Source organism: Dermochelys coriacea, chromosome 2 (assembly GCF_009764565.3).
Source record: "Dermochelys coriacea isolate rDerCor1 chromosome 2, rDerCor1.pri.v4, whole genome shotgun sequence".
NCBI lineage: Eukaryota > Metazoa > Chordata > Testudines > Dermochelyidae > Dermochelys > Dermochelys coriacea.
In genome coordinates, this window is record NC_050069.1 from 116,111,684 (window position 1) to 116,136,198 (window position 24,515).

Genomic DNA, 24,515 nt, shown 5'->3' on the forward strand with positions numbered 1-24,515 from the left:
ATTGGCTGCACCAGTAATCTGTTTAGCACTTCTCCTGCTGCCCTGCATGTGTCAGATAGAACAGCTCTACTCAAAACACAGAATCTCTACAAAAGATGCACGACTTCCTAAAGAGCTGCAGGTTGAGAAGCACTGTTAGAAATGACAACCTATCTATGATAGGTTTGAAGTTTCAAGTCCAGCAAAATGAGAAAGGCTGGGTTTGTTGCATTGTGTATTTCCATCACCACCTTCTAACCTTTTAATTCCAGAACAGAACCCTAATCTGATATATGGAAATAGACTATTTTAATAGCATCTGTTCGCGGGATGAATCAGCAGTGGCCCAAATTCTGTGCCATTTCCACTGCAATGCTGAGCGGAAGCACAGAGGAATATGAATGAATACTTTTGTTGAGTGATTTTCTGTGTTTTTTTCCAGCTTATTCTCTCCAGTTGGGAAGGAGGCTATAACTTGCAATGTCAGAACCTTGCCAGCGCAGGAGAAGCTGATATCCGGGTGAGGCAGAAACAACAACTCAGTAACTAAAAGATGTTGTGGTCTATTTCTCCATAGGCTTGGGTGCTATTCCCTTGCATCACTGGCCTATTTAGATTTTAGCATTAGGATTTTTTTTAAAACAATCTTATTTCTGTTTGTTACACAGTGGGATATGTATGTGCTGATCCAGGTTGGATGTGTCCTCATTCCCCTGTATAGGGTAGAGAACAATGTGAGAAGTATATTTTTGTTCTGGAAAGGCTTTTACAAAAGCTTATTTCCAATATTTCTGGCTCATCTGGAATTGCATCATCATTAATTATCAGAACAGATGCCAATACAAAATGGAAATGTTTTCTATGGAAAACAAGTCCTTTAATTAAAAGCCTCTGGTGAAATTGTCCAAGCAAATTTGGGTTCTTATGGGTCCAAACCAGTGTCTGAACCAACCTGAACTCCAGGAATGCTTGGATCCAGATTTTGCATCTTTGGCTCATCTCTAGCCTTGACTCTTATTACATACCTTAAAATTCAAACTTTTGTCCTTCTACTGTTACAAATTCTCCATGAACTCTCTCACCTGATATAGTTAATCCCTCTTCCTTTTCACCCCAATACTCACTCCATTCCTCCATTTTGGCCCCTTTTCTCCTTCTCTAGGACTTTCCACATTTTGGCCTTCCAGGGTCACTCAGACATTTTCCCACCTATATGATGTTTTTCCTGTTCCTCACTGGGAGATACTACTACTATAAACATTTTTTTGCTCTCCTTGTTTTATAGACTCTGTGAATCTCACTGCCATACCCTGCTTTAAGGGTCCTGTGAAATTAAGATATTAATTGGCATACCTCCCTATGGAGGATCTGCTCCATTGTGTCCAGGGGGCTTTGATAATGGATTATGCTGGCTGCCTACTTTAATTACGCTTTTGAGAACTTGTATATTACAACACATTTAAAATATTTAGTCATTTATTTTTTTTCAGATCATGTTTGAAAAGTATTCTAATAGCAACAGTCCCCAAGTCGGTTGCTGTTCAAGCATCCCGATAGTTCATTGTGCTTCACATTCTTCCCACTCCAGTGTCTGCCTGTAAAGCCCCCTAGAAAAAGGCTATTGTAACTTTTTGGTACAGATGAAGAGCAATTAGAAAGCCTTACTGTGGAAGTTTAGATCAGAAGGCATTTTTAACTGACATCAGTTCAGAAAAATCTTAATTACATGCAAAACAGATTAGAGGTCTAAGTGTACTTAAGGAATAAGAAACTTTTGGCCAAATCCTGCCATCTTTCATCAATGGGAAAATGACTTCAGTGGAAATTTTTTTAGAGCAAGGACTGATTAAGGGTAGCAGAATTTAGCCCTTTACGGACAGACCTTTATTTCTCTTTCTCTTGCTCATACAGGTGGCCAAGGTGTTGTGGTGGTATTATTTTTCCAAAGTAATTGAATTCATGGACACTATTTTCTTTGTACTGAGGAAGAAAAACAGTCAAATTACTTTCCTTCATGTATATCATCATGCCACTATGTTTAACATCTGGTGGTGTGTTCTGAACTGGATCCCTTGTGGGCAAAGTAAGTGGTTCTATCATTTTCTCATCAGTACGTTAAGGGGATAGATGGAGAGAATTTGCACAAAGCTATGCATGGCAAGCACATTAATAGTAATAGCAGCTATCTGCAGAATTATTCACAAATCCCTATAAAAATCAAGGCAAGTATAGTCTCATACGGACTTATTTTCAGAGATACTGAGCACCTGCCGCTCCTATTGAAATAAAAAAGAATTGCGAGTGCTCAGGATCAGACTACCAGGCCACCAAACTATTGCTCCATGCTCAGATACTACAGTGATGAACAAGGCTACAATTCAGTCACGGGTATTTTTGGTAAAAGACCTGGACAGGTCACAGGCAATAAACAAAATTCATGGCCTGTGACTTGTACTATAAATACCCATGACTAAATCTTGGGTGGGGGGGCATTGCTGGGGAGGCACTGCTTAGGGGGATTCCCTGGGAGGCCACTGCTGCAGGGGTCCACTGATTGGGGGGGCACCATGTGGCCAGCGTCGCTCAAGTAGCTGGCCCCAGAGCCAGCTGTCTGGGCGGCACAGAGTTCAGCCACACTAGCCACTGCAGAAGTCATGGAGGTTGTGGAAAGTCACAGAATCTGTGACAGACCCAGTGCCCTAGTGATGAGCACAGTATAAAGTGCCTAGACTGATAGATAAGTCCCGATTCTCCTCAAACCAGTTTTATGCAAGTGTATCTCCCTCAAATGGTATAATTGAGAGAAGAATCTGTCCCATAAGATATTTAAGGCAAAATAATGAAGTCAATGGGAGTTTCACCCCTGCTGTATAGCACAACATTCAAATGCTTATAAATTTTTGACTTCTTGCACTAGCAAGATCTTTCATTTATAAAATGTGTAACTAAGCATCTGTGACCAGCATAACTGATTTGAAGACATTTAGAAGTACGCAGGCCAAACGAAAAAAAAATATAGTGTACTCAAAACCACTATATAGCAATAAAGAGAATATTCAAACTCCATCCAGGGTAGGCAAAGCCCAGTTTGTTTGCTGATGAGGAGCTGCCATTACCTATTGCCTTAGTGAAGGTTTATGCTTCCCTCTCAAGTGTTCCTATTTCTTGTGAATATTTTAAAAAAAGTTATTTAACTTTTCAACTTCACACACTACTGAGGAATCGTAATTGCATTTGTCACCCAAACTTTGACAAGTCAAGAACTATCATATTCTCAAGTCCTCATTTTGAATAGGTAAAGGCCTGATCCTGCTCCCCTTGAAGTCAGTAGCAAAAATTCCCATCTATTTCTATGGGAAGAGGATTCAGCCTTAACTTCATATGAGGTCTGGGCTGTTAGGAGAGAAGGGGACTAAGTCTGCTCTCACTTTTACAAAAGTAAATCAGAATTAACTCTACTGAAGTGCAATGGAGTTACACTGTTGTAAAACTGATGAGAAATCAGTATCAGAGCATACCCTGTACTTGACAGTGTAAATGTGAAGTCTTGTCTACACTTACATTTTATAGCGCTCTAACTTGCTGGCTCAGGAGCGTGATCAACCAACAAAACAAGCATAACCATGCTCGCACTTCAAAGCGCTGCTTTCGCGTGAGGATGCCTTGTCCGTGCCTGCTGGAAGTCAGCTCCCCAGCTCCACCGGCCACATGCAACACAAGCACTTGCCTCTAAGCCTCACAGGCTCTGCTGTCTCTTTACAGGTTCACACAGGCACATTGCAACCCTTGAGCCCCCCCTCTCCCGAGCATCTCCCTGGAATGTCTACCCCGTTCCACTGGACACTCACCATATTCAGATTCACTGCTTAACTCTTCCAGCTGAGATCCCCTCTCCGCTTAACCCACAGTGCTTTGCTGTAACTTTTCAGCCAGGTGGAGTCTGCAATAAGACAAGGTTTAACATATAGGGGGGGTTCCTCTTACCAGTACAAAACAGAGCTCAAGCCCCCACCCAGTAACCTGGAAAAACTAACCACCCCACCCAAGAGGCAGTACTTCCCCATTCGCAAATGCCAAGTCTGTATGTAACAAAAGAAAACTTATTAAAAAGGGAAAGGCAACCCAGCATTCATTTGGGAAAACACAGCAACCACAATCTGAAAGCATCTAATCCTAAGCAAACACCTACCCACAGTATGTTGGGTCATGTCCTTTGCCTCAGTTTCTCACCTTACAGGAAACAAATGTCCCTTTAATACACTACTCCCCTTGTCCTCTACTGCACTCCACTCACAATTGGTTGTCTTTGGTCAGCTACCATTATCTCTGCCACCACTGGCCACTCATCATCAACTCTGCTGCTGCTGTCTGCCACCACTCAGCTCTGCTGCTGCTATCTTTGCTGATACTTGCCACCCACTGCTACCTCCGCAGTGTTGCATTCTGAGGGTCCATCATAAAATCCAGCTCTTAGTGATTTCACCGAGTAGGGGGAACTCAGCTGCTCTCTCTCTCTCTTCATTATCTTTCACTGCAACACTGTCTCCACACCAGGTCTAAGGCTTAGCCCCTAGACCTTTTCATTAGTGTTTTCAACTCTAGTAACTACTGCACAGAAACAAGGACTCTCAGTTGAGTCCAATCAGCTTTGTCCTTAGACCCTGAAGAGGAGAGGCTCAAAAGGTGTCTAGGACTTTTTAGGCAGAGTCTATCCCATCAGATAGGAACACCCGTCCCACCCCATCTCATTTTCACTGGGATTTGACATCCTTAGCCCCTGCTTAGCAAGTGAGTTTCAGTTTAGGGTGACCTACTTAATCAGGGCATGCCAAGTACAGTTCTGCTGCCCTTTAGTATTATCCTTATATGAGTAAAGTGAATTGTAACCCCAAACCAGCCAAACTTGATCACTTTAGCAAAGCAGCTGTCTGCTGAATACCTAGGCAGAGTGAGTGTGTCAATGCAAATATGGTCTGCTCTTCGAGTCTTTTTCCCCAGTTCATCATTGGATGTCAGGGGACAGCTCATTGAGATCCTGCTTACATAGATATCAATGTATCAGCGCAGCAGGTCTCTTAGGTGAAGGACCCAGTGTGTTCTTTGCTTCCCAAGATAGCCAAGTCACTTCCTTTGTTTTCACTCATAAACAGGACACCTGCTGGTGCTTTGTTTCTTCCTGTAGATTCTGTCTTGTAGATTTTGCAATTTACAGCTGGAATCTAAGCTCAAGGCAAGTCTATACTACCCTGCTACGTGGGTGCAGGTGTGCTGCTGTAGCGTGTCTGGTGACATGCGATGCCAATGGGAGAGGGCTCTTCTGTCGGCATAATTACTCCACCGCCACATGAGATGGAAGGTATGTCGGTAGGAGAGCGTCTGCCGCTGACATAGCGTGGTGTGGACAGTCCTTAGGTCACTGTAACGTGCGTCGCTCAGGGATGTGAACAGGACACCCCCCTCCTCCGAGCAATGCAAGTTACATCCACTTAAGTGGTAGTGTAGACAAGCCCTGAGTCAGCAAATAGGTCTCCATTGTGAGGTAGACAACACACAATACACTCATGACCAGACAGGGAGGCAAGTGTCTGTTACCGCCTCCCTGAAAGGAACATGTCCAATGCATGTCACCTCCTGGAGACTTGCCTCAAAACTCCAAGACCTTAAAAACGCAATTTTCAGTATAGAGACACGAGTCCTTAAATATTACTCCTACATGCGTTTTGCAATGATTACGTCAACCAGCGGGCTACTGGTTCGCGGTGAAGATCTTGCGTGTCATCCTTTAGTGAATTATTATGCGCATACATGACCAAGGGAATTCCTGTAAAACCCTATGTAGCCCCTGCTCCCATGGCCAGTGGGCACTGAGAGGGCCTTGTGTCACAAGAATCAGACCGATTTGATCTCTGACCAAATGTTAACATGTTCTGTAGCTGCTGAACATTCTACTAACAGAATGAACACATGTAACTTAGCAATATTGCTACTTCCTGCTCAACTATCTGGGCAAAAGCATACAGGGTAATTTATCCACATCATACAGAATGCTAGAATTAATATTCCGTTACTGAAATTGATTGTAATGGTGAAATATTGTTTAGAGCCAAATTCTGCAGTCCTTAAGCAAGCAAAACACTCACTGAAGTCAATGAAAGTTTTTCCCTCAATTAAGGTAACAGAATTTGCTCAAGTACATGAATGTTAGTCAGACACAAAGAGTAAAGCTCTCGCAGCTGTGTTTAATAATGGAAGTTGTGTATTTTCTTTTATCTTCCCCAGGCATTAGGCTGCTGTTTATTACAACATAATAATCTAAAATAGCTGAGTGTTTAGAGCTTAGAATGACAAGACAAAGAATTTTTAGAACAAAGAAGGGATGGCCTACAATCTAGAAAATAAAAAGGAAGACGGGAGAGAGGAAGCACAGAGTAAAATATACAGCCTATGGCATAAAATGAAAAGAAACTAAGGAAAGAAGAAGAGCTGGGTGTATGAGGCACTTCTCAAGGCACCCACGGACGAGTGTCATCTTGTTCCCACTCACCTCCCGCATGAGGGAGACTTGCCTGGGGAGCTAGGCATTAGCTCCCCAACACAGTCAGCCACTCTAGCACTCTCCTCTATACCAGCCCTGCAGGTTGACAATAGATGTACCCCAGCCTCTGAGTCCCTTCAAAGTGTCCACCTGTGGTAACCAGCCCCTGATCACTGGATACCCCCAGAAATACCGGAGTCTCCATCAGAAGCAAGTGTAAGCCATGGAAACAAATGGTTACACACATCACAAAATCATAAAACACAAACTAGGGCCTACATTTATTAATAGTCTCCTTTACTATTTAAGAGAGTCGATTCTTACCCCAAAGTTCAGTCTTTTGCAACACTTGCTAGCTCTAAAGAGCCACGACCCAATCTTTCATGAAGCACCCCCACTCATCAAGGTACCTACTCAGTGAGTGGATCCAGCATATCTTTCTCCATCCTGTGATATACTCAATCAGTTTTTATTCACAGAAAGTGTGATCCCCAGGCTGTCACATTGTTCCTTTTCACTTCCAAGTGCTTTCAATGTTTATAGTTTATCTTTGATGGTTTCCATTGACTTTTCTGTGTTGGTGCAACGATGGACAATGAAGCCATCAATGCGTTTCATATTAGCCTAGGAGAGGTGACAACCAATGGTCCCTCTAATTTTTGACAGGCTGTGTGTCAAAAAAAATTTCTTCTGTGCAAATTGTTGTGCTTTTGTGCAAATTTGTGTGTGCGTGGTGTTTCGCCGTGTGCACGTGGTTTAGGATCTGTGTGCGTGCACACACTCGCACAGCTTAGCGGGAACAGTGGTGACAACTCTCTCCTGCTTAAACTGGTCATCACCGAGACATTCTCCCTGTAAACCACTTTCATTCCAAGATCATAAAGGTGTAATTTTCAGTATAGTTACATTGTTCCTTAACTATTCCCCGTACACACATCCCACAATGATTATGAGTATCGATAAATTACAAGCACATGCTAGCCTTCATGGATAACTACAATGAAAGCACTGTGTGTGCCATGTCTGAGACAGGAGTTGCTTGCAAAGAAGAGTGAACCCTTTGCTAGCTGGTACCAATGGAACGTGTCACAGTGTAGTAAGACTTTTTTGTGGTGGTGGTGGGAGGGGGGAAAGGGAAGGTGAGCAATCCCTAGTGTTGAATCCAGTGCAAGTCCAAGACCAGAAGTGAGAAAAGAAAAAGGTAGAGAGGATTATTACTATATGCAGTGACAGAATGCTAGTGATCAGGAAACGTCCCTCCCTGTAAATTGTAAGAACATATTTCCTGGTAGAAAGTCCTTCACCCCACCCCCAGTGATACCACTGAATAAAATATTTTCTTTGTTGGATTCTTACAGGTTTCTTTGGACCCACCTTGAATAGTTTTATCCATGTTCTCATGTACTCCTACTATGGATTTTCTGTCATTCCTTCCATGCGCAAGTATCTGTGGTGGAAGAAATACCTCACTCAGGCACAACTGGTACATTTATATTTCACTTTCTCTTTACTTTGAATAAATGCTTTTTGTCCAAAGAGGTGGCATAAAACTGTAACCTTGAATATAAATCTTTTGAAATGTGGGAGAGGAAGGACCTCTGATTCAAATTCTTGTACCCAAATTCAACCCCCAAGTCTTTGTTTCCAGATCAGATCCAAAAGCAGAAATCTGGTGGAAAAAAACCTCACGGGGGTTCAGTATGATCAAAGTCAAATTGTGTTGTCAAATCCAAATTCAGCCTCAAACACTAGAATAAATTTAATGTGGATCAAGATCTGAACAGGGTCTATGGAGCCAATTTTTATAAGGAATATGCTTATTCAATACTAACCTTAATTCATCTGAACTGAACTCACAGGGTGGAACAGGACTGAAGTACTTAGCAAGTTATTTAAGCATGAGGATAGAATATCCAATTGCTGTGGCTTTTAAAGTGTGATTCTTCTCTGCAAAATAACTACATACGTTAGACTTACTCCCTAAGTTTATTCAGTTACAGCTGCTTACTTCACTGATGTTTTTATTGCTTTTTACTCCTGTTAGAGCTGCAAAGTCTCACACAAGACCACTAGAATTGTTAACTAGGTTCTACTGTAGAATCCTTGTTGTTGGTGTTACATGAGCCAGTGAGAATCCAGCTAGACCTGTCTGTACTAACAGAAGTTAAAACACACACACACACACACACAGAAATGAACAAACATCCTTTTACTTGTGAAGGTCTCAGATACTATTTGGCATCACTGAGAAACAGTCAATGTGCCCTCCTCCCCCTGTGCCATTTTTAGAGAGTAACTTCTAAGAGAAGAACCATTCTTTAAGTGAAGCATGTTCATAAATGCAAAAAGGCAGACATATTAACTTGATTTAAGAGATACAAAACCTTACTATTAAGGCTAAGGATGTGAAATTGAGTTTTGCACCTACCTTAACAGCCATTTTCATTCCAAGTTTTTTGTTGTTGTTGATATTGTTGTTTTTAAACCTAGCACATTGATTCTATTTATGGTTTAATTCTGATTTTAATTGTTTTAACCTTGTAGGATTACTGTCAGAGCCCAGCTTTTTAAAAGTGGACTCTAACTTGCCAGCATAAAAAAGATTTGCACACTTTTTTTGGCTGCCAATCTCTTCTTTCATTTAAAAAAAAATCTGGCCTTTATTCTGTATTTGTTTTAGGGTAAAAATCTTAGGATTCATTTGCAAGTAAATAGCAAGAATCAGGCCCATTGTATCAATAGAAGTTCACTGTGTGCAGTACTTTCCAGGATTGAGCCCGTAAAGATTCAAATGGAACAATATAGTGCCATGCAGTATACTTTGACAGTGTCATGTTTGGGGGCACAATTAAGACCAGTGTGAGGCTGTCACCACCTGTCCTGTAATCCTGGGTGCCTGAAATGCTCTACTGTTGTCCTCACAACCTGGACGACAGCAGCCAGCATACAAGCATGCAGGTCACATCCTAAGCGTCTGTGCGCCGTACATGCCTGGATCAGCAACTCTGACTCCCGCAGCCAGCCTGCAGCACAACAATAGTCTCACCATGGCTTCCACCAGCCTTGGTTACTACTAGCAGACTGACCCCCAACACACTCCCAGTCCTGTATTTTCCCAAAACCATGTACCCTTTAGTGCCTGGCCCTCTCCAGAGCCACTCAGAGAAATAAGGTTAGTTGATCCTTTAAAGACAGACAACAGCACATTGTAGATTATTAATTTAACTGCGGTAAATAACCCTTCCCTTCAAACAAATCACTGAATTGGTTTATAGTAAAAATAAAACAGATATAAATGGTTACATGCAAATAATAGTGAAAACATGCATCTAAAACTCTAGAACTTAATTTAGTTAGATACAGACTTTGTTCAAGATGGTTGATCTCACCACACTGTCCTTCTTCCCAGCCCTGGCTGACTTTTCCTCAGTCTGGACTTTCCACAGAAGTAGAAGATGTCTCCCTAGGTGAAAGATCTTTGCCTAAGCAGCTCTCTCACCTATATTCAGTTCCCAGAAACTTCACCACCCTGCTGGTCAAAGGACCCATTTCTAATCAGCTTGCAAGAGAGCTTGTGTCTGCCTAGCGATGGATGCCAAAGATGGTTTCAGTCTTTGCTTAGATCTTCCAAAGTTCAATGACCTAGTTTCAAGAAGCAGGACGAAGTAGAGAGTTTCCATTGTTTTGATTCCACCATGCTTAAATTTACATAGGAGACAGGTAAATAGCTCTGCTGATCCCACTGTCTGGCAGAGACCTGTTTCTCCCTTTGATTGGACACAGACTGTGAAGTCTAATCATAGAATCATAGAATCATAGAATATCAGGGTTGGAAGGGACCCCAGAAGGTCATCTAGTCCAACCCCCTGCTCAAAGCAGGACCAAGTCCCAGTTAAATCATCCCAGCCAGGGCTTTGTCAAGCCTGACCTTAAAAACCTCTAAGGAAGGAGATTCTACCACCTCCCTAGGTAACGCATTCCAGTGTTTCACCACCCTCTTAGTGAAAAAGTTTTTCCTAATATCCAATCTAAACCTCCCCCATTGCAACTTGAGACCATTACTCCTCGTTCTGTCATCTGCTACCATTGAGAACAGTCTAGAGCCATCCTCTTTGAAACCCCCTTTCAGGTAGTTGAAAGCAGCTATCAAATCCCCCCTCATTCTTCTCTTCTGCAGACTAAACAATCCGAGCTCCCTCAGCCTCTCCTCATAAGTCATGTCAAGGAGTATCCATAATTCCTTACAGTGTTAATATATATAAATATATTAAGCACCAGTGTGTCATAGGCTTTCATAAAACAGCTTATTTGATGAACTTTGTATACATTACTATATTATTAATCAGTTGATTCAATTGCTTGTCACTTGAGGTTCAGACCCCCTGTCCATATAGCTCAGATAAAGTTTCTCCTTCCTTCTAGAAACTGTCTGCACCTAATTGTTAGCTTGATAGCTTTGTTTACCTAATATGTAAATGGACCTTCACTCTCTCTGCCTGTTGACCAAGCATTCCTTTGTATAGGACAGACCTATTTACCAACTCTCCCTGCCAGACCTGGCTTAAACACATTTTAGTCATCATTTCAGCAGATAGCCATCACACTTAATACATACCACATACATTACTCAAGAATATTAATGATGTATCAGTGAGATATTAGATTTCAAATGATACATTACATGCTGCCTTTTAAATAAATATCATTACACCATTGTGTGAGGTGTAATGAGTATGTCAGGCCTCACAAGTGTTGCTTTCTACAGTGTTGTTGTAGCTGTGTCGGTCCCAGGATATTAGACAGACAAGGTAGTTGAGGTAATATCTTTTTACCTGGTGAGAGAGACAAGCTTTCAAGCTCCACAGACTCGTCTGTATAAGCTCAAAAGCTTGTCTCCCTCACCAACAGAAATTGGTCCAATAAAAAATTATTATCTGACCTACTTTGCCTCTAAGAGTTGCTAACACAGGATAACGAACCACAAATAGGCTTCTGTGTCATGAACAGTACACCATATTACTCAGTGAGGGAAGACAGTATTCAGTAGTGATTCTAGGAGAAACTCCATAGGTCATAACCCGCCCCCCCCCATTATTTATGGCCTTCTTCATAGAAAATGGACACTACTAAATCATGGGAAATGCACCACTGATTAAAAAGTCATAAAAGCTATTAATTATTAAAATGATATACTGCTCAGTCAACTTTCCTATAGAGCTTTAAAACTGTACGACTAGAAAAAGCTTTGCATCAGCTACTTAGATGCACCAAAGTCTCTCTAACGCAGGAAATGTAACCATAGTACAATAAGAAAATGCAAAATCACAAAGATGCGAGATCACAAGACAAACATTCTCTGATTTAGAAAAATCTGCTTTAGGCTTTGTGTACTGGATCCAGACATCTGCCCTTTGTAGTCAGCATTAATACATCAAGCATTATGCTGTTTCAAAAACATACATCATGCTGTGCTCCTTACTGGTAGAAGCATGTTCTCTACACATTTGCATTTTAAAGAAGGCTTTTTTATTCTTATTTTGGGAACAGACACTACCAAAAAAAGCTCTAAAATGGTCATGTGACAATGTGTATTCTTGGAATCAGGAGTGCCTCTTAGGTCTAAGTAGCAGATGCAAAGCTTTTTCAAGTCATACAATATTTGTTTTCCTGCACACTTAAAACAGAATAATGCCTCATTCTAAATAAACTATATACCGTACATTGGTTCCAGGGAGTACCGCATAATTCAATTGGTTGGACAGGGTCATATGATCCAGCTAATTAGGCAGTGTTTGGCAATTAAAAAAAAAAGTGAGATCTTTTGCAGCTCCCCTCCCCATCTCATTTCTGCTTTATTTACTGTCTTCTTACGCCTACAAACACAGTTCTTTACCTGACTCAGACTTCTAGTTTCGCCTTTAAAATGGATGTTCCATTTTTAGCTCAGTCTTCTGAAATGGCTTCCTCAGGTCTCAGATATTCCTCAGGTTTCTCTTAGGTTCTGCTTTAAAGATGATGCTGTAGGTGGCACAAAGTGTTCTAGGGGACATCACAGCCCCATTAAAAGAGAATAGCTACCAGTTTGCCAGCCAGTCCTCTAAGAAAACTTGTGTGTTTTCAAAAGTATCTATAAAATGCCAACCCTTAATTCTTTAGGCCTTATATTAGAATAATTCTTACAGTCTCAGAACAATGCCCCCTACATAATGCTCACAAACTAAAAAAAATTATAATATGGAGATTGCATAGGAAATATTTGATTAAATGATCACCATCCTCTTTTCTGAAAATGCTCAAATAGTAATAACTCCCCCCAAAAAATAATCTCATCTAAATTTATATAAATAAAATGTCTGATCTATCTTTTACAGATTCAGTTTCTGCTCACCATTATCCACACTCTTAGTGCAGCTGTAAAGCCATGTGGATTTCCTTTTGGTTGTCTAATGTTCCAGTCTTCATACATGGCCACACTGGTTATTCTGTTTATAAACTTTTATATTAAGGTAAGTTGGGGAATGTAAAAATCACACACTGAGGTCTGATTTCAGGTTATATTTATTTATACTCTTGATTTGCTGATGAGTGCAGCTTTCTGTGAATTTACACCACCATGCACTGTGCTACCAGAAATCAGATCTGGAATGTTTTGCCAAATGGAATGATATATGGATATAAGAAATCTTAATACAATCAAGTTTTGGTAGCATTTTATTAAAATAAAATACCAGATTTTTTTGGTTTTGGTGGATGTATGTTTGTTGTTTTTGTTTTGTTTTTCGCTATTATAGCAGTTGCGGAATATGGATGCTGTAAACTATGTAAAAAGACATACCTTCAAAAATTAAGTGATCCTGAGTTCAGGGAGATGTCATTTCATTTCTCAGTAAGTGCCCAATTCTACAGTGTTTGAGCACTTTCTGCAAGCTCCTTTCTGTCCTCAACTGCCAATAAAAATAGCAAAGGAAATACAGTGACAGATAATAAGTGTTAACTTTTAAGCATTAAAGGCCTAACTGAAGTCAATAGAAGGACCTCAGCAAATTCAGCAGGCACTGGATCAGGCTAGAAGGAACTAATTCTTCCAGACTTCCTTGTGCAGTTAGCCCCATTGACTCCAACAGAACTACTAACATGCGGTTTATTCTCAAGAGTGAAGGAAGGCACTATCAAGCCAAAAATACAGATGCAATAGACAATATGAAATGCCATAGGCAATTCTAAGAGTAATGAATAATGGTCATGGATTTTCTTTTAAACTTTATATTTGGGGTGGAGTGGTGCCTTTTTTCATTTTTATTACTTTTTTTTAAAATATAAAGAAAAACTAAGTACATGCAAATAAGCAATAGGACTTATTTAGAATAGATGTAGAAAATATGCAGGAATATCCAAAACCCTATACAACTTTATTGATGGAGAACAGAAGATAATTCTCTTGAAAACAGTAGCATTAAATGGAGAATTCTGTATAATAAACTGCAAAATACATTTTAAAACAGAAAAATATATAGGCATTCCTAACCGAACCGTTTATATTAATCAATTAATCATAAAGTGTCAGATTTACCTTGATAAATTGTCTAAGTATCTATCATGGAATCTGGCCCCATTCAAATAGATGGCAAAACTCCCATTGGATTTCAGTGAGGCCAGAATTTCACCCCTGCATTTGTTTTTGTTTGTGTGGAGGGGGGGAGTGGGGGTTTGGTTTTTTGTTTTTTTTTTTAAACCATTAACACAACTTTTAACAGATGTTTCGGATTTAAACCAGACCTTCTTTCAATGTATTCTGTCCAACTAGGTTAAATGCAAGAGGCCAAATTATGTTCTCAATTCCACTAATCATTTTAAATTCAGAGCAATTCTACTGAGGTTAGGGGGGTACTCTGCATTTTCAACCATGCAGCAGAGCAGAGTTTGGCCAAAAGGACTTAGTTATGCTTAACATATCCTTGCTTATAAAAAACAAAACAAAACAAAAAACCAGGCAGTTGCTGCAAAATGCAAGTTTCAGCCTCAAAGACTGAATTTGGTGCTGTTTTAATATAATGAGCCTTTTATCACTGGATAATGCTGTTGTAATGGCTGCAAATTGAGAAAAATTCAGGCAGAGTAAGTGATGTGTATATTAAAATGCCTTATCCAACACCCATGGAAGAATGGAGCATCAGATGGGGCCAACAATGAACTGTGTCTCAGATTACATCCTTGTAGCCAACTGATCAGATAAAAAAAATTGGACCAATAGGTACAGACTTTCTTGCAAGATAATAGTTGAATTCAACTCCCTAGTAGGTCACACATCCAACAGTTACCAGGTCTCACATCCTATCCATACAATTTAAACAGTGTTCAATGTGTACTGAACAGGTTTTGAGGCATTGCTTTCATTTCACTTTTATTTTTAAATGCATGCTTGGAAATACCATCTTACTGTAGAAGTGAATTGAAATAAATTTCTTATTTTTTCCCATCCTTACATTTTCCCATATAATTTTTAAATTTTGATATGCTGATTCAGGGTACAAATCTCCAAAAAAGAGAGTAGAATTTTATACATTTCCCCAGTCTTAACACAAACGAGTAGCAGTATCTGTTTTTGGAAGCTTTACGTTTAGGTCTTGTCTACACTAGCAAGTTTCTGTGCAATAAAGCAGCTTTTTTCAGTGTCACTCCCAAGGTGTACACAATGCCAAGCCACTTAGTGCGCAGAAACTGTGCAGTTGCAGCACATGGTGCTATAAAAAAAATCCAAACCAAACCACCCCCCACACACACACCTGACGAGAGGTGTACAGCTTTCTGCACCAGGGCTACAGTGCCGCGGTGCTAGTGTAAACATCCTGGTCAATTACAGCGCTGCATGGCCTGTGGGAGATGTCCCACAATGCCTGTTCTCACCTCTCTGGTCATCGGTTTGAATTCTACTACCCTGCCCTCAGGTGGCCAACCGTGAGCCCCCACCCCTAAATTCCTTATTGAAAGTCCTCTTCCTGTTTGCTCGGTGATACATGCCGTGGTCTCAGTGCATCTTTCCAGGTGACCATGCCTGCTCCATGCACCAGGAGATCCCCCTCTTGGAGCAATGCCAAGCTGCTGGACATCAGCATTTGGGAAGAGGAGGCTGTCCAGTCCCAACTGCTCTCCAGCCATAGGAATTAAGCTACCTACGGACAGATTTCATGATGCATAACAGAAAGAGGCCATGACTGTGACACACTGCAGCGCAGGGTCACAGCGAAGGAGCTGCGGAACGTCTACCACAAGGCACCAGAGGCAAACCACCGCTCTGGTACTGCGCCCACGCGCTGTCGGTTCTACAGAGAGCTGGATGCAACACTTGGCGGCAACTCTACCTCCACTGCGAAGATCATCGTGGATACTTTAGAGGTTCGTGTGCCAGTCAAGAGTGGACCAAGCCAGGAAGAGGAAATCTTGGACGAGGAGGGGGAGGGGGACCCAGAGGCAGAGGACAACTCGGAGGCCAGAGATGCATGCAGTAGCTCTTCTCTATCCCGGGAGGCTAGCCAGTCACAGCGGTTGGAGCTTGGTGCAAACGGGAGAGGAGGCCCCTGGTAAGTGGCTTTGATTCTGGGAATTGCTGAAGTGAGTTGTTGGGGACAGGAGGGTTGAAGAAAGCTGTCTTATGTCCGTATGATGTGCGCACCACCACATGCCTAGTCTGAGCAGCAGAACTGGGTGTTGATTGATTCCCTCATTTCACGGGAATCTGCCTCAGAGAACTCCACAAAACCCTCATGGAGCCAGTCTTGGAGAAGACCCTCCCTTGATTCCCTGCTCACCCTCAGCAGTGAGATATCTTCCATAAGGAATATAGCCTGTGGAAAATGTGGGGACAGGAATGATTAAAAGGCCCCCCACACACACTGCTGACTCTCCCCAAGAGTCACATGCCCAGTGTACAGCAGGGTCCAGGAAGAGTGATTTCCCCTGCCCCTGCAGTTACTCACCATTTTGGGGGTTTTGTGGCTCATGTGTGCTTGCCTGGGGTCAGTCAGTTAGTGACAGGTATGTGAATAGTGGCTGTGTTTTAAATCACCGAATCAGTGGTCTCTGTGTTGCAAACAGTACTGCTTCTGTAAAACGTTGCATTTTGGCTTCACAGCGACGACCTTGGGAGCCCAGCTTCCCTCTTTGTTATTGCCAGCTGAAAGGCTGCACGGAATTAGAAAGCAGCCACAAAAAACACTAAAGAGGAATTTCTGCATGCACTCTGCGGCCAAAAAACCATGAATTGCAGGAGTGGCGGGACAGCAAGAAAAGGGACCGAAAGGAGACTGTTGTGGCATGCCAGAATGAAGCCATGGAGCAGCTCTTAAACATTATCGAGTGCCAAGTGGACACGTTCCAGGAGCTATTAGCACTGCAAACCGAGCAGCTCCGTGCCTGCCCACCCCTGCAGCTGCTGTCGCAAAACACTTTCCTATGCTCCCCCAGATGCTGCCAACACACTCTTATCAACCACCTGGCTCCAGTCTGTGCCCGCTGCATTCTACTCCTGCCCCATCACAGTCCAGCCCTGTGGACTTCCAGTACCCACTATACTCAACACCTGTCCGTCTGCAGTTTAGCCCTGCTGAAGAACAGTACCCGCTGCATTGTACTCCAAAGGACAAGGTTGCATAGGATACCTGGACATACACAAATCTTTAACCGTCTCGGGACCCCACCTCCTCTTGGGACCTTCCCTTCCCCCCCCCATCCTCCTCAGCACCAATGTATTTTTTTGTCTCACTCCTCCAGTTGTTTTTTTAATAAAAAAATTGTTTTGGTTTGAAAGCAATCTTTATTCCATCAACTGAAAGCAAACAGAGACCTGAAAAGCCACAGGCAATTTTCTTAAACCTTCATAGTGCATCATCTGCACCAATCACAATCACCTCCTAGCATTACAAGCACTGCACTCCCAAGCATAGCAACAAATTAGTGGACTTCAGCTTCAGATTGCTGCCTCAAGGCATCCCTGATCCTTATGGCCCCATGCTGTGCCCCTCTAATAGCCCTGGTCTCTGGCTGTTCAAATTCAGCCTCCAGATGCTGAGCCACAGTAGTCCAGCCCTGAGTGAAGCTTTCACCCTTCCCTTCACAATTATGATCGACCATACCACACGTGGCTATATATTGTCATTGGCCAGGTCCAGCCTCCCATATAGGCAGCACCAGTGGGCCTTTAAATGGCCAAAAGCACACTCAGTATTCATTCTGTGCTTGCTCAACCTGTTGTTGAACCACTCCTTTCTGCCATCAAGGTTCCCTGTGTATGGCTTCATAAGCCATGGCATTAAGGGGTAGGCGTCACAATGGGCATTTCGACTTCCCCTACAGCGATCTTCTGATCCGGGAAGAAACCCCCTGCTGGCAGCTTCCTGAACAGGCCAATGTTCCGAAAGATGTTTGCATCATGCACCTTTCTGGATCAGCCTGCATTAATGTCTGTGAAACTCCCACAGTGATCCACAAGTGCCTGGAGAACCATTGAGAAATACCCCTGGTGATTAATATACTCGGTGGCTAGGTGGTCTGGTGCCAGAATTGGAATATGCATGCCATCTATTGCCCCTATTCAGTAAGGGAAGTCCATTTGTGCAAAGCCATCCACAATGTCACGCACTCTGCCCAGAGTCATGGTCTTTCAGAGCAGAATGTGATTAATAGCCCTGCAGACTTCCGTTAACACGCGTCCAAAGGTAGACTTTCCCACTCCGAACTGGTTAGCGACCGATCGGTAGCAATCTGGAGTAGCCAACTTCCACAGTGCAATCGCCATGCGCTTCTCTAGTAACAGGGCAGCTCTCATTCTTGTGTCCTTGTGCCGCAGGGCTGGGGTGAGCTCATCACACAGTCCCATGAATGTGGCTTTCCTCACGTGAAAGTTCTGCAGCCACTGCTCGTCATCCCAGACGTGCATCATGATGTGATCCCACCACTCAGTGCTTGTTTCCCAAGCCCAAAAGCGGCATTCCACTGTTGTCAGCACTTCCGTGAATGCCACAAGCAATCTCGTGTTGTAGCTACTATGTGTGGTGAGATCAATGTTGAACTCCTCTTGCATTTGTAGCGTAAGGAATAACTCCACTGCCCCTTGTGACATGTTGGTCAGAGCAAGCAGCAGACTGGTCAGCAGTGCGGGATCCATTCCTGCAGACCGAAGAGGCAGGGTGCGCAGTACACAAACCGTTGAAAGATCGTGCCAAATGCGGACGGAAGCACAGGGATTGCTGGGATGTGAAGCAATGCATCACGGGTCATTGGGACAGGACCCAGGATGCCCCGTGACCCCTTCTACTTTCCCACAACTCTTAGCGGCAGAAGAGGAAGAGATGCTCTGTGGGATAGAGTGCACTGCTCCGAATACCGCTGCAAGTGCCGCAAGCGTGAACATGCTATTGCGTAGGCAGCTGTCAGTGTGACCACACAACAGTGGTTTTCCCTCAGTGCTCTCTGAGCAGCACTGTAGCTGCCCACAATGTAACTCTGCCTGTTTAGACATATCTTAAGAGATTAGGTAAGGAAGTCAAAGAGAACAATAACCCCTGATCTTGTTGAATTCAGTATTTAGGCTGATTATTGATAATTATTATATCAATTATTATTAATTATTGAAAAGAGATTAACTACTGATCAACATAAATGCCCACTTCAACTTGTCTGCATTTTCCTCAGTAGAATGCATGCCCATTAACATCTAGTTTCTCATTTACCAGTTGGGATGATGAACAGGCCTGTTGAGAGACCACAAACTGTTTTATGTGAGTCAAAGAAATATGGCCATACATCGGCAAACATTGCTAGTTGTAAGTAAAGGACTCTGGCTAGAGGTTGTAGAGGAGGATGAAAGAAAAGGAACCTCTATCAATTTTTAATATTTTGGGGAGGCTCACATAGAAAGAGCATCATCAGAAAAAGTCAACGGGCATTGGTACTTAGCTCTAAAAATGAGCATCAAATTGAAGAAGTGTCAGGTGCAATTTACATTTCTCAAGTTTGTAAATGGAAAATAATTTTAGAAATTATAGGTGACAGGAAAGACATTTTAAAATATCAGCTCTACTGTATGGGGTTTGGAGCCTGCTGAGGTCCATTAAAGTAAACAGGTTGAGGTTTGCCGAAATAAATCGGTTAGCCTTTAAGGTGCCACCAGACTCCTCTTTGTTTTTGTGGATACAGACTAACAAAGCTATCCCTCTGATACTTGTTAAAATAAAATGTTTGCTTTAGATAGATTGGATAGATAAATCAAAAAGGAAGAAAATTAAATGAGACACACAAAGTACAGTCAATGAAAGACACACTGATGTGTATAGTACTCAGAACACAGTAGCTCAAGGGTTCTGGTCTAAGCAGAAGTGACCCATCATCCTGTTCTATTAGGGTTCCTATCCTGCACCCATCCTGGTGGTATCTTACAGTCATTTGGTGGCCTTTGTGAAATGTTTTATCCCCCCCCCTCTAGGTTTTTATATAGTCTTATCACTCCAGCATCTGAGCTCCTCACAATCATTGATTAAATTAACCCTTACAATAGCCCTGTGAGGTAGTAAAATATTAGGTCTGTGACTCAGATGATCTGGCTCTGCCATAGACCTTGGACAGTCTCTTTGTGCCTCGATTCCTCATATGGAAAGTGGGGATAATAGCACTTCCTTTGCCTGTGTTGTTTATTTCAGTCTTTGGGGCAGGGGCTGTTTCTTACTCTATGTGTACAAACAGTGCCTAGCACAATGGGTCCTTTGTCTCAGTCAGGATCTTTAGGCGTTACAGTAATACCAATATATACATCCTATAATTGTACATAGCATAGCTCTCTTAATTAACCTATAAGCAGATATGTATTTGCCTCTAGAGAATAGCTGAGAGCTCAAGTCAAACTTTTACAATTCATTGTAAGAAGTACATTGGTGTGTGTGTGTGTGGGGGGCGGGAATGCTTCTACTAAATTAAATCAATTACTTACCTTGGGATTTTGCTGTTTATAGACATACCAGAAAAGGCCTTCGAGAACCGATCTGAAGAAGGTCCCTTCTGTGACAGAAATCAGGAATGGTTTCCATAAAGACTACTTTGCTACAGCCAATGGGGTTCTGAACAATAAGAAAGCACAATAAGTACAGTAACTCAGTAGTACGTTGTAGTATTTTTCACTTTTTCTAAATTAAAAAGAGAGACTGAGTTACAAGACAGTTTTAGTGTTAACTCTGACTCAGTTTGGTTACATTTATCAGGTCTTTGTACCAGACATTTATTAATGTATTGCTATTTAGATTTTAACAGCGTGTAGCTTTAAGTGCTTTGTCCAAGATCACCATCAAAATGAGAGAGAGCCATGAGAGACTTCATCCCCTTCCCACATGCAAAGGTACATTCATCAATCTCTAATGCTGACACAATGCCTTACAAAACATTTCACTGGGAAACCCAAGAGTGGTCATATTTTCATGGTAGCCTTCCAAAGGTAGGGTTTTATTCAGACTAAAAGGTTTTGGCACATCCTGTGTACATGGAGGGTCTCCAGAGTGTCATATTCCTCTGCTGATTTAAGCTAAAAGGCAGCTGAGTGGTCAACCTGTTTTGACTAATTTATCCAAGACCACCCATGGAAAATCAAACAGGATAGATAATTCATATCAATGCCCAACTCCATTAGCACCCCTGTTCAGCCCCTTCACAGCCTCTATCAAAACACACACCATCATGTGTCAGTCCTGAGGACATCAGTCCTCCCTCCATCATCGTAGAAATTATTTTCATTTCTGGAAAATAATGCAACTAATGGCAGAATAATTAGTGTCATAGTCCCTGTGCCCCACATTTACAACTTCAACATGCACAGAAATATGCACCACACATTTGCTTTATGCACATAGGGCCTAATCCAAAACTCTTTGAAGATAACGGGAGTCTGTTGACTTTGGTGGGTTTTGGAACAGGTTTACAGTCTTTTTGGCCTTGTCTAGATTAGGATTCAAAGATGTGATGTTAAATGCAGTTACCTAACTCCACTTAATTAACTCCTTTGAGAACTCTAGTTGAGAAAAGCAGATGTACTTTAGAGGGTGCTGGTTGGTCCAGTTAAAGCTAGGAGAAATTTCTGTGTAAATTCTTGACCACTTGTCACCAAAGCAGAGTTGACAGGAAATCCCATGATTTTTAATTTAATTTAAAAAAATAACCTAGTGAGGACAAGCCCTTAAAAGCCACAATGTCTCAAATGCATGTGAAAGAAAATACCGATGCACAAGCAACATGTGAGAATCAAATTTACATGCTATAAGAGAGGGGGCTCTGGAAGAGCAATTGAACCTTAAAAGGAGTGAATCCCACAGAATCCAGGACACATCCTATAGGAATTGCCATATCAGAACTGATCAGTAGTCCATCCATCCAGTCTCCAACAGTCACTTATGGAGAGTGCACCATATGAAGATGTAAAAAAGTACCAGATTGTGCTACTGTATTCTGTAAAGAGGGATGGAGGAGAAATTATTTCCTATCTGTAGCGTGACAAAGCTCTGTCCTTGCCTCCGTGGGTCCTGCATTTCCTGGCAGATTTCACTAGCCTCAGAGGCTCACTGTGACCCTCCACGTAACCCTTCTTTCTCTAGAGACAAGGGTCACAGTCTACTGAGCCATTATCATAAGCCAGCGAGGGAGGTGAGGAGAAGTTATCCTTCCTTGCACAGTCTTTATTGTCTCCCAGTCTCAGTGATTAATCAGGGGGCAAAGGGAGGGGGGAGGGAGCCCGGGCCCACCCTCTACTCCAGGCTCCAGCCCAGGGCCCCTAATAGTATCAGCTATGGTAGCTGACCTTTTAGAAACATGACATGTACAATTCCCTGGGCTACTTCCCCCACAGCAAACCTCACTTCCTCAAACTCCACTTCACCCTTACCTCCGGGCGTCCTTCCTTGTACCTCATATGGTGTGTACTACTCACCTCTCCAACAGCACAACTTCCTCCCACAGCTCCTGACATTCACTCCCACCTGACTGACTGGGAGGCTTTTAACTAGTTTCAGCAAGCCCCTGATTGGCTTCAGATGCCCCAATCAACCTAGCATTCTCCCTGCCTTCTGGAAAGTTCTTAATTAGCCCCAGGTGTCTTAATTGACCTGGAGCAGCTGCCATTTCACTTATCCTGGTACCAGGGATTTGTTTAGCCTGGAGCTAATCTCCCACTGCTTTTCCATAGCCATCTGGCCTTGCCCCCTCACAGTAGCTATTGAGCTGGTTGTGCCTTGAAGTGTGGAAATCATTGGCCCTTGTGATTTTATCCTTACAGATACTATTCTTAGTCAAATAAATGCTATTAGTCAATTTTATTTACTCTTACCAAACTACTCACCTCAGTAACATCCTGCAGCAGTGAGTTCCCTAGGTTAACTTGACATTCCTTTTTAAAAAGTATTTCCCCATATCCATTTCCATTTATTTATTTTTGCATTTACCTGTCTAGTCCCATCCTATTCCTGTATTATGAGGCAGAGCAGAGCACATCTCCTCTAATTCTCTTTTAAAGTAGTTCTAGCTTCTTCAAACCCCTCTTATATGGAAACACTGCTAACTCAAAAAATCTTTCTAGTAATTTTTTACTGCCCTTTACTAGATAATGAATATAAATCCCATCCCATCTGCTCCCACAAGTTCCAAAAACTTTGTAGGAATGCTATTGACCAGCCCTCTCTCTCATCGTCTTGTTGAGGTGAGCACCTGAGAGAGCGGAGGTACCGAAGGGATGGGAGAACGTCCAAATCCCTGGCCACAAATTCTCCCAGCCTGCCTGGTGACTCCACTCTCTCTTCTGACTAAGCCCATGGCCCCAGAAGTAGCACATGTGAAGAGACGGCCAACGGCCTCAGGGAATAGCATATGCAGGCAGACACCAGTTTAAGTGAGTAGAGATATTAGTAGAAGGAAGAAGGGGCAGACACACTAGGGACATGGAAACAATAAGAAGAGGAGCAGATTGAGGTGATGGGGTAACATAGGAGAGGATGAACATTTTCGATCAGTGGGAAGAATGGGAAGGGGTCATTTCAGAGTTCAGTCTGAATGTGTGCCTGTAAGCCCATGGACCTGTCTGAAGAGAGAGTCAGATCCCTGATTTGGACCTCTTCTAGTTATGACTCTGACTGCTTGAATGCAACCATTATGCTGAAGCAGAAGATTGAAATCCCCACTGTAGCACAGACAGCTCATTTAAGCAGCCTTGTTATTGTGCAATGTCTTAATAAATCAGATTACCAAAACTAGCTGCAGTAGTCAAGTATTTAAATAAATGACACTGGAATATTTTCTAACTCCTGCTCATTGCATCACACAGCCACATTCTTGCTCCTCCTTGAGCTGATGTCTTCATTCTGTCCACAATGCAAGTCTCACTCTTCCCAGACACGTTTGAAAAAAAAAAAAAAATCTAAATTCAGAATCAATTAGCATGGATGAATAGCTTATGTTGGCTCTTCTACCTTGCTTGGCAGTTCTCTCCAATAAACATTGTACAAATCCCAAGAAGTGAGCAACTAGACAATCGGATTCAAATGGGAAGTTAGAGACAAGGTGGATGAGATAATATCTTCTATTGGTGGGAGAGACAAGCTTTCAATCTACACAGAGCTCTTTTTCATGTCACTGAAAGACATCATCCCATCCATCTTGTCTTTCCAATATCCTGGGACCAACATGGCTACAACAACAACACTGCAAACATCAAATGGGAAGTGAGAGTTTTTTAAATGTGGGCAAAACTTTGGAAGACCTTGCAGGTGTAGATTTTGTATGAGAAATGTCTCCAGCTGTGATGGGCACAGACAAAAGCAGGTCAACTGACTAGATGGGGGGGGGGGGAGGAGGCAGCTGGTCAAAGACTAGAAGAAGTAAATTGAAATGGTGGGTTATTAGACTTAGGAGCTAGTGCCTAGATACCACTTGTCACCAAAGCAGCGACAGGAAATCCCATGATTTTTCATCTAGTCAGTTG

The 24,515-nt window shown here is 42.3% G+C and overlaps 1 protein-coding gene across 1 annotated transcript in view; it reads left to right on the plus strand.

Moving 5' to 3' along the window:
• The window catches only part of ELOVL2 (ELOVL fatty acid elongase 2), a 93,135-nt gene extending 71,104 nt beyond the window's left edge, over positions 1-22,031 (plus strand). Inside the window, exons 4-8 of the mRNA XM_038388180.2 lie at positions 422-499; positions 1,891-2,062; positions 7,873-7,997; positions 12,886-13,020; positions 20,515-22,031. Of these exons, the coding sequence (XP_038244108.1) occupies positions 422-499; positions 1,891-2,062; positions 7,873-7,997; positions 12,886-13,020; positions 20,515-20,643 (639 nt within the window). The 3' untranslated portion in view covers positions 20,644-22,031. The remainder of the gene's footprint in view (positions 1-421; positions 500-1,890; positions 2,063-7,872; positions 7,998-12,885; positions 13,021-20,514) is intronic.
• Positions 22,032-24,515: the final 2,484 nt, after the last annotated feature.